The sequence below is a fragment of the Sinocyclocheilus grahami genome, unplaced genomic scaffold (genome assembly GCF_001515645.1).
Source record: "Sinocyclocheilus grahami isolate Dianchi unplaced genomic scaffold, SAMN03320097.WGS_v1.1 scaffold419.1, whole genome shotgun sequence".
In the NCBI taxonomy this organism is placed as follows: Eukaryota; Metazoa; Chordata; class Actinopteri; order Cypriniformes; family Cyprinidae; genus Sinocyclocheilus; species Sinocyclocheilus grahami.
Genome location: NW_015505598.1, coordinates 833,975 through 843,996, shown reverse-complemented (window position 1 = coordinate 843,996; position 10,022 = coordinate 833,975). Strand labels below are relative to the sequence as shown.

General features: G+C 42.5%; 1 protein-coding gene across 1 annotated transcript in view; it reads right to left on the bottom strand.

The window, feature by feature from the left end:
- Positions 1-10,022, bottom strand: part of LOC107551284 (uncharacterized) — a 28,796-nt gene that overhangs the window by 15,731 nt on the left and 3,043 nt on the right. Inside the window, exon 2 of the mRNA XM_016232833.1 lies at positions 2,044-2,075. Coding sequence (XP_016088319.1) covers positions 2,044-2,075 — 32 coding nt within the window. The remainder of the gene's footprint in view (positions 1-2,043; positions 2,076-10,022) is intronic.

Genomic DNA, 10,022 nt, shown 5'->3' with positions numbered 1-10,022 from the left:
GTGTGTGTGTGTGTGTGTGTGTGTGTGTGTGTGTGTGTGTGTGTGTGGGTCCTCCTGACTCTCGTTACTTTTAGTGTTTTCACTTGTATATAGAGTTGCTCTTGATTTGCTTTTGCAGTTCTCCATGTGCCACCTGATACAAAGTATAAATGCAGCTTTAGTGCAGTAATTTGGTATTTTTTAATCTTAATCAGACTGGTCAAGCTTTGGTATTACAGTCAAATAATGTAATTCAAACAATGAAAGGCACATGTCAAACATTAAAGGCAGGTTCAGGGTTTAATCAGCAGCCTCACCTTCATTCATCTATAAAGATTAAAGGCACTGATCTGTCCCACTGAACATTTACTGCATTCAGACGCTCTGGGAAACCCCGTCTGTCACTGCAGATACAGAGTCACACTGATCTCTCATGAAACCTCACCAAGACTTAATTATACTGGTTCATTAGAAAGTGTTACATTGGTGTCAGTGGGCTACTGACACATTTTGGTTTTAACATCAACTCATTTCTCTCTGTGTCTGATCTGAGTATGTTGACAGTTCTGGAGTCTCCTCTCCTTTGTGTAAACTAAATACAACACCTTAACATTGGAGAACCACTTGAATAAGTCGCCTCTACACTCTTAAAAATAAAGGTGCTTCAAAAGGTTCTTCAAGCGATGCCATAGAAGAACCATTTTTGGTTCCACAAAGAAGCATTCAGTCAAAGGTTCTTTAAAGAACATCTCTTTCTTACCTTTTTATAATCTGAAGAACCTTCTTTCGCCCCAAAGAAGCTTTTGTGAAGCAGAAAGGTTCTTCTGATGTTAAAGGTTCTTTATGGAACCATTTAGACAAAAAGGTTCTTCTATGGCATCGTGAAGCACCTTTATTTTTAAGAGTGTAAGGCTTTGTTTGAATACTGTATGAACGCATCCAGCACTTCTGTTACCGGTCTTGATGTTATTGTTATGTGTGGTGTTAAGACTGATTCAGAAGACAGCAGGATTTCTGATTTGAGCAGCAGAGCATCCCAATTGAGACAGATCTGTACAAATCTGATTGGAATCGCATTTCAAACACCTTTAAATGTGGTTTGAATCAGACTTTTTTTGCTTTTTCAAAAGCCCATCTGGATAAAATCTGGAAATACAAAATCAGATGTTTGCTGGCAAACTGAACTAAGCCTAATATATACAGTTACCTAACACTTTCAGCACCAAACCTTGCTTCTGTGTATGATGAACTATTATAATTAAGTAAAAATAAAAGTAATAAATGTTTGTTCCTTAAAGTAAAATAATATATAGTAATAATAATAAGTATTATATATATATATGGAGTGTAACATGCATATAAAGAGCTTAGTAAGGTTATGCTGACCTCTACTGGACACTGTAGATGTGCAGACATCATGAGTGAGTTTACAATCTAAACCAGAGCTTCTAAACCCTCCTATGACTGGAAATGATGTAATTTTCTCTTTTCTCTGATTGAGTGTTTTATCCAGTGAAAGCTCTTTTAGTGTAATTGTAGAAACTCTTCTCGTGTCAAATCTTGACTGGTTTTGATCAAGTAAAGGTCAGAATAACGTCAGTAATATCTCCAGATGAACACTTGCTGGACTGAAGCAGCTCAGCTTTACTTGATTCTCCATCAATCATGTTTTAGAGTCTCAAATCTGATCCTCGGGATCTTTTGAGGAGCGTTTGTTTCCAGAAGCTTTACTTTCACTGTTCCTCAGCGGAGGAATGATCTTCACAAGCCTCCAGAACATCTCACATCTTCTGAGGAGCCTTTATTTCTTCAGCTCTCGATCAGCACTGGATGTATATGTGTTGAAATTGCATATTTTTGCTCAGTTTGGGCCTCAGAATACATTTTGAGTTGTTTTTTTTCTTCCATGTTCTTCATATTGTATGAACAACAAAAGACTCATGTATCAAAGGTTCAATAAACTCTTCTATTTTTCCTGACTATTATGTTACATGTCAGGCTTTACAGGGTTAATATAATCAGACTGGTCAGGTTTGAGTAGGGTTTGTGAACACATTGACTCACCCTTCAGGTCTGATGGTGAAACCTCTCCATTCCTGAAAAGAACAAATAAACTGCATGTAAATATCAGTTCATAAACATACATGCAAAACATCTCATTTTAATTTGGATATTTGATGCATCAGTGAGGTAGAGCAGGCCTTAGGAGGCAGATATTATTCATACATTCAACTTCCTATTTGACAAGAAATAACTTGCTACCAATGGAAAGTTACAATCTTGGCCTTCATTTAATGTTATATTTGTGAAATGTACTAATAATTAATAATGTAAATGTACACAACAGTGCACTCATGTCCTGTCAATGTGACAATCTGACAGATTTTACTATTGTAATGACAACCTATTGTCAAGCGCTCAATGAAACAAGCGGCAACATGTTGTGAATTATTCATGTTTTTTGTTATTATATATGTATAAACCTGTAAGGGATACATATACCATTTTACTGGCCCTACACATTATAATAAAGGATGCTGCTGCTGTTGTGTGTTTATACAGAAGAGCATTGTTGATTAAACAGGAGCGGTCTTGTCGTGGCATTGGCCTGTAATGCAGTAGTTCATGCCGTCATGTGATCCTGTAACATGACACCTGACCCTCACTGCTTCTCCACAAACACATGAACACATGAACCCATCACATTTGAGAAAACATCTCTGCTGTCAGTCTATTTTAGTACAGCGTTCATCAGCATCAGTAGAGTGACACACACGGTTGAGAACAAATAACGCAAATTCAAAGCTTATTTTTAAGAGTGTCAGATCAAAGTAGGTGCCATTATTCCTTATTAGAGCCCTATGATTACTGTGATGCGGAACTCACGGACGGAATCATAGAATCCAGTCATAAAAATTAAATTTACAGTATAAAGTGGAATATAACAGAATTTGGTAAATTTAGGATGAATAAATCAAAAGTAGATCAGTATACTTAATCAACCTACAATTTTGTCTAGTGTCTGTAAATGTTAAATTACAATATTTTTGTAAAAAAAAAAAAAAATTCATAGGCCACTATTATTGTTAAAATTGACCCTTCGGTGAGAGTTTGATTGACAGGCAATCTGACCAATCATAATGCAGAATCTGACAAATATTGTCTGACAAACAAACCAGACTGGAGAGTAGATTAACATTGGTGGACTTAAACTTGAAAAATGGTGTGCATTAATGTATTTCCGTGTTGAAACAAGATACCTTCTGATGTTCATTCACGTTTATTTCATGCTAAAACTAGTATAGAGGAGAAGATGATCAATACAGGCAATACAGTGATCCAACATGACACATTAAAGATTTATTGTTTGAATTTCATAAAAAATTACAAAATTTGAAAGCTGAGACTTCGTTTCATACCAGAAGTAACCTGCTCTGTCTTGTCTGTTCCATAACAATAGGGGCCTAGCTTTTTTTTATCTTTTAATGTGACAATAGATTGTTGGGTTTTTGTACTGTTATTCTAAATTATGTTTAACGGGCTGGCAAAATCCCATCACCACCTCCTTGAGGTGCCGCCTGGAAACCGACAATTTATTTGATCGGGCCAATGATGAGGGCGGTCAGTGACAGACGGTGTGACACGTCGGCTGATCGAAAATGTTTCCTGTCGCAACAAAAATGCAGTGCCTCAACGACACTTAGATCCAAATGTTAGGGCTTCCCCCGGAAGCAACGCGCGCAGTCCCCATCCGAACGAGGTGAGAAGTGGACAAGGGCTACCTGCTCAAGGACGGGGCAGGCTGAAGAAGCTAGTCCAATATCTATGACTTGCGACCCTTAACATCGGCGCGCTTACTGGAAAAACCCGCAAACTGGCAGATTCATTGAGAACCCGGCATGTTGATATCGCCTGCATACAAGAAACAAAATGGAAAGGCACTAAGGCGAGAACATAGGAGAAGGGTATAAGCTCTACTCCTATGGAGTAGCAAACAACCGAAACGGAGTGGCGATCATCATTAGTAAGAAGCTGCGTGACAACGTAGTTGAGGTTAGCCGCATCTCGGATCGCCTCATGTCAATTAAGATCGACACCGGGTTGGTGATCCTGAGGGTGGTTTCCTGCTATGCCCCTCAGATCGGGTGTACTGATGCTGAAAAGGAGGAATTCTGGCACCAGTTCGACGGTCACCTTCGATTAATCAACATCAATGAGCATCTCCTGATTGGCGGCGACCTCAACGGACATGTCGGGGCTTTCGCGAGATGGGTATGAGCAGATACACGGTGGACAAGGCTATGGGACTCGAAATAAAGAGGGCGGCCAAATTCTCGATTGCACAGAGGCCCCCGATCTGGTCATCGCCAACACGTTTTTTAAGAAACATGACTCCCAATCTTGCCACTCACACCAGTGGCGGACGTTCGACCCAGTTTGACTATTGGCTTATACGATGGCACGACTTTAAGCTCGTCATGGATGCCAAGGTGATTCCATCTGAGACCATCGTCTTCCAACATTGGCTACTAACCCTCGACCTCCGGCTGAACCTCGGCCTTCGATCCCAAGCCCGACTTACCGGCCCAGAGAAGATCAAGTGGTGGCACCTATCTGCTAAGAGAACAACTGGCTGCCACACTCCACACTCACATTGCCGCCACTGACGATGACCAGCCTGTCGAAACACTCTGGGCAAATGTGACCAAGACGATCCGTGACGCGGCAGGAGAGTGCCTCGGTGTGACTAAGCCAGAACAATGATTCATCAACAAACAGGTCTAGTGGTGGACCGATGAAGTTCAAGAAGCCACGAAGGCGAAGAAGGCCGCATTTAAGTTGTGGCGTGTCTCGCGGGCGGCCGACGACTGGCAAGCGTACCAATGACTAAAGTCGAAAGCAAAGAAGGCAGTGGCAGAAGGCAGTGCGAACGCTTGCCATCGCTTGACCCTGGACATTGGTCAAGTAATGAATATTAAAGATGCCAACCACAGAGTCCTCTGCGATCCCCCTGCCATTTTGCAGCGCTGGAAAGAGTACTTCGACTCAACATGCAACAAGGAATTCTTTCATCCACCGATCACAAGTGCTGCCCCCATTTCTGGGCCGGTACCGCCGATCAGCCCTGCTGAGGTCGAGCTTGCTATCAAAAAGATAAAAAATTGGAAAGGCCCCCGGACCCGATGACATTCCCGCTAAAGCGTGGAAGCTACTTGGACACCAAGGTGTTGAAGTCCTCACTCGACTGTTCAACAAGATCATCGTCAAGGGTGCCACTCCCTCAGCATGGGCTCCCAGTGTTACAGTCCCGATCTGGAAATGCAAAGGTTATGTCGGCGAATGCAACATTTACCGCCCAATCCGCCTGCTCTGCCACACCATGAAGATATTTGAGTGTGTAATTGACACCCGTCTCCGGAAGATCGTCTTTATTAGCCCCAATCAGTGTGGATTTGTTAGAGGAAGCGGGACTACTGATGCAATCTATGCTGTCAGGCTGTTGCTAGAGAGGCACTGAGAGAAGAACCAGATTGTTCACATGGCCTTCCTCGATCTCAAGAAAGCATTTGATCGCGTGCCCCGGGACCTCATCTGGCATTCTCTTCGCTTGCACGGCGCTCTCGAAGAGTACGTAAGGTGGATCCAGCTCCTCTATGCCAACACCACTAGCGTTGTCCGATGCCCCGCTGGCCTGTCCAAACCATTCCCGATCACCGTCGGCGTGCACCAGGGATCTGCCCTCTCCCCGCTTCTGTTCACCCTTTGCATGGACACGGTCACAGTGGATATTCAGGTGCCTCAGCCCTGGTCACTTCTATTCGCTGACGATATCTTCCAAGCTGACAAAACACGTTGTGAGCTTGAACGTCAAGTGCAAGATTGGCGCGAGCGACTGGACGTGCACGGATTGCGCCTCAACATCAAGAAGATTGAGTACATGGAGTGCGGGCCCCAGATTGACAGGACAATTAGAGTTACAGGGCAGCCACTGAACAAGGTTACCAAATTTAAATATCTCGGGTTCGCTCATTAGGAGCGATGGTGACTTCCTCTTCGATGCCCGTGCACGGGTCAACGTGGTGTGGTTCAAATGATGACAAGTAAAACTCAAGGGCAAGATCTACAAAACCGTCATACGCCCAGTCGTGCTATATGGTTCCGAGTGATGGCCAGCCACCACTAAGCACGAGCAGATTCTCCATGGTATGGAGATGAAGATGCTCCATTGGTTTCTTGGCCTCACGCGATTCGACCATGTCAGGAATGAAGATGTCCGAAGGCACATGGGCATGGCGCCCATAGTCGACAAGATGCGTGAAGCCCGACTTCGCTGGTAATGGCCACATCATCAGAAGCGGCGATGATACAGTGGCAAAAACAGCCTACCACCTGTCACCACCTGGACGACGACCGCGTGGTCGGCCAAAGAAGCGGTGGCTCAATTGTCTGGCGGAGGACATGCACTCAGACAATATCACCCCTGATGACGCCCTGGACTGAGCTAAGTGGCAAAAGGCAAGCAAACAAGCGGACCCTGCACCAACGCAGGATACACACTAGGATGAAGAAGATTCTAAATTATGTTTAACTGTGTTTCCATCCTAGAAACCAAGTGAATGCAAGAGAGACTTGAATGAACAAACACAGATGAACACATTCACTGCTGACTAAATGAGGTTAGAGATTGTGCTGGCTTCAAATCCTGCAAGGCCAATCATCATCAATGCACCCTCGACTCGATCACGACTTTATGCTGAACCTGGTTTCAGAAATCACAGCTTTAAATTGACCTGTTTACAGGGAAAATATTATAGTCTGCCTGTCACATGCCACACAATCACAGGAAACGAAGCAGTGCCAGCATCTCATATTATCCAGCGCACCACTCCCTAAAACAGACACACAGATCATGTCCTAGTGCACATTTAATATCAGAGTCAAATGTCATTTGCAGCTTCATGAGAAGTGTGTCACCACACTGTGTCGGGTTTTCATCTGTTTGCACATGTCAGAGCTGAAAACACTCTGACCTCAGGCTAGAGGAACAAACCACACTCACAACAGCCAACTCCTGCGCACCGCAGAAGAGAGTCTGCAGCTTAACTGCAGCATGGAATAACTCTCAAATAGCATCACAAACTCTTCAAGCAAAAGCAGCAAAGTGTGTTAGAAAAGCACACACATCATTTAAACACAAGCACACAATATTCGAACACAAATGTTCTTGATAAGTTTCTGTGTGTGACGGTTGATCCTCAGTATCATCTGGCCTCAATTGATGGTAAAATATAAAGATTGAAACATATATATTTTTAACTGAAAGAATGAAAGACAGAGGGCCAGTTTTACTAACAGTTTGTGCCAGCACAAACCGTCTTTTGGCGTTAAAATAGTACTGTCAGGATTTACCAAAGACACGCATTGAAGAATTAGCGCAGAAAAGGCGTGGACACAGTTATTTTTGTGTCTGACCTTACTGAATATGCATTTGTAGGAGTTTTCCTTTCAGACACAAAATTTATGGGAGGAGAGTATTAAAATGGATCAAGCAAAACAATTTACTAATGTTTGCGCTCGTCAAATTACTGGTATTTGTGCCATTATTTAATGGCCAAAAAAGCATGTCTTAAAGCATGTGGTAATTTGCGCTGCTCTTGGTAGATTGCGCTGATCATTGTGGAAATGATCTGACTGCGTCTGTGTTCTTTAATGTGCGCATTGTCAGTAAATCACACACAGAATTTCCCCTCCCATTGGTGCTTTTATGCAATTGCGCTCTAATGCTAATTTGCCCTGTTTAGTGCATGTAGGCTTGTTTATTGTGCCCATGAGCATGATCCATTTACTTACAAGAAACTCTGCTTCTAACTACAGGCAGAGGTAAAGAGCTGATCCGACCATGTAAGTTTGTGATGCTGTTTGCAAATGTTTGTTTAAATTATGGTTTCAGAAAACACTGAATCGTTTAACTCTGTTGGTAATAAAGGAATTTTCGACCACAGTTGGCTAACGATGCTTTTGGGAAACGCATCTCAGTGCAGTCAACTTCTCATCCAAATACTGTGATTAGTGAACTCTTCCTCTATTCTGATCATCCTCATTCTATCCAATACCTACTGAAATCCAGGGGGTTCGTTTGACACTCAAGCAGAGCCTCTTCTGCAAGGACAGCAATCCAAATCTGTTCACCTCTAGTCATTACGACAGGATGGGCAGGTGAACAGATAGTCTCATCCCGATCCCTTTCATTCGTCTCCTCTTTCTGTTCACTCACTACCCACATAACATCCTCATCCACGCAACTGTATTTGTGTGCGGCACACACAAAATAAGAGAGAAGGGTCTCAACGAAAGCTGAATGCATGTTAATAATGGAAGCACCCGAGGATGGAGTTACACTGAAGTGCATCATCATTCTGCATACGGGAAGTGCATGATCTGAGTCTTTCTCATGAGACTCTTAATAGTGATGTGCAATAAAAGGAAATGATGTAGTTATTTAGTCTATTTATTTGTTGAATATCTGTCAGGTGCTCTATTGAAGCTCTATTGTGCATGAATCAATAAGAAACACGCTGACTAATGGTGCGTTCCAGTCCTCTTGGGAGGTGTGTATTCATGAGTTTGTAAGCTGTAATTACAACATCAAGTGTGTTCAAATAACTTTGGTCTAGGGATGAACAATATTATCAGAACGGTATTGGAATTGGCCAATAAAGGTTTAAAATGTAAATATTGGCATCAGCTCGATATGAAAAATTATGCTGATATGCCTTGCCGATAAGACAAATAACTCACATGTGTGCTAGCGATAAGATCATGTCAGCACTGTGCTCATTCATGAAGTGAACTTTTGCCTAAATGGGGATTAGATTCACTGTTTTGGACCACTTCATTTAATCTAAGAATGCACCTACAGAATGATGCGTTCGGTGTGTGATAAGAGTCAACAGAGGCCCTGTCCCAAACGACACACTTCATGTGCACTTATTCTCACGAACTTACAATGTCTGCCGCGTGCACATGTCCGTTAAGTCCACGACACCGTAGGGTGTCCCATTCGTCATTTTAGCGTTCAGACGGGTGCTCATGAGCACCCCCTTCGCGGCCGCTATGCACCCTCGATGCACTCCGAGCAGACTTCTGCCCGACAGTCAAAGTGGCATTACGCCACGAAAGTCTGGACTCTGAGGAAGACTGCGAGGGTTTAGGGTGCAATTTGGGACAGGGCCAGACACTAGTGTGTGCAGTCGGGTCCTAATGCCCGTCCGGTAAGGCGTTTTATTTACTTAGGGGGCATTGTTGGCCTACTTGCCATTAAATGAAAGTAAAATACACTAATAACATTAAGTTTGTGTTTCTGAATAAATAAAGTATGCTTTGATTTAAAGGTCAGAAGCTATAGCTTACATGAATAAAAATCACAAACATGAAACTTGTCAATTAAATAATTATATATAGAGCAGAGGTGTTCAACCCTGTACCTGGAGATCTACAACTCCAATTCCAGAGAAGTTGGGGCGTTTTCTAAAATGCAATAAAATCAAGAATCTGTGATTTGTTCATTCTCTTTAACTTTTATCTAATTGACAAAAGTACAAAGAAAACATTTCCAAAGTTTTCACTGACCAACGTAAATGTATTTTGTAAATATGAACAAATTTGGATTTTGATGGCTGAAACACATTCCAAAAAAGTTGGGACAGAGGCATTTCTGTCAGATGTGAGACAGATGTGTCACATCAACTTTCCTTTTTATTACAATGTTTCATTGTTTGGGAATTGAGGATACTAATTGTTAAAGTTTTGCAAGCAAAATTTGTGTCCAGTCTCTCTTGAAACAAGACTTCAGAAGCTCAGCAGTCTGTGATTGTCGTTGTCTGATTCTCCTTTTCATGACTGGTCATACATTTTCAATAGGAGACCGATCTTTACTGCAGGCAGGCCAGTCTAACACATTCACTCAGTCTCTACGAAACCACGCTGTTGTAGCACATGCAGAATGAGAGCTGGCATTGTCTTGATCTAATAACCATGGACTT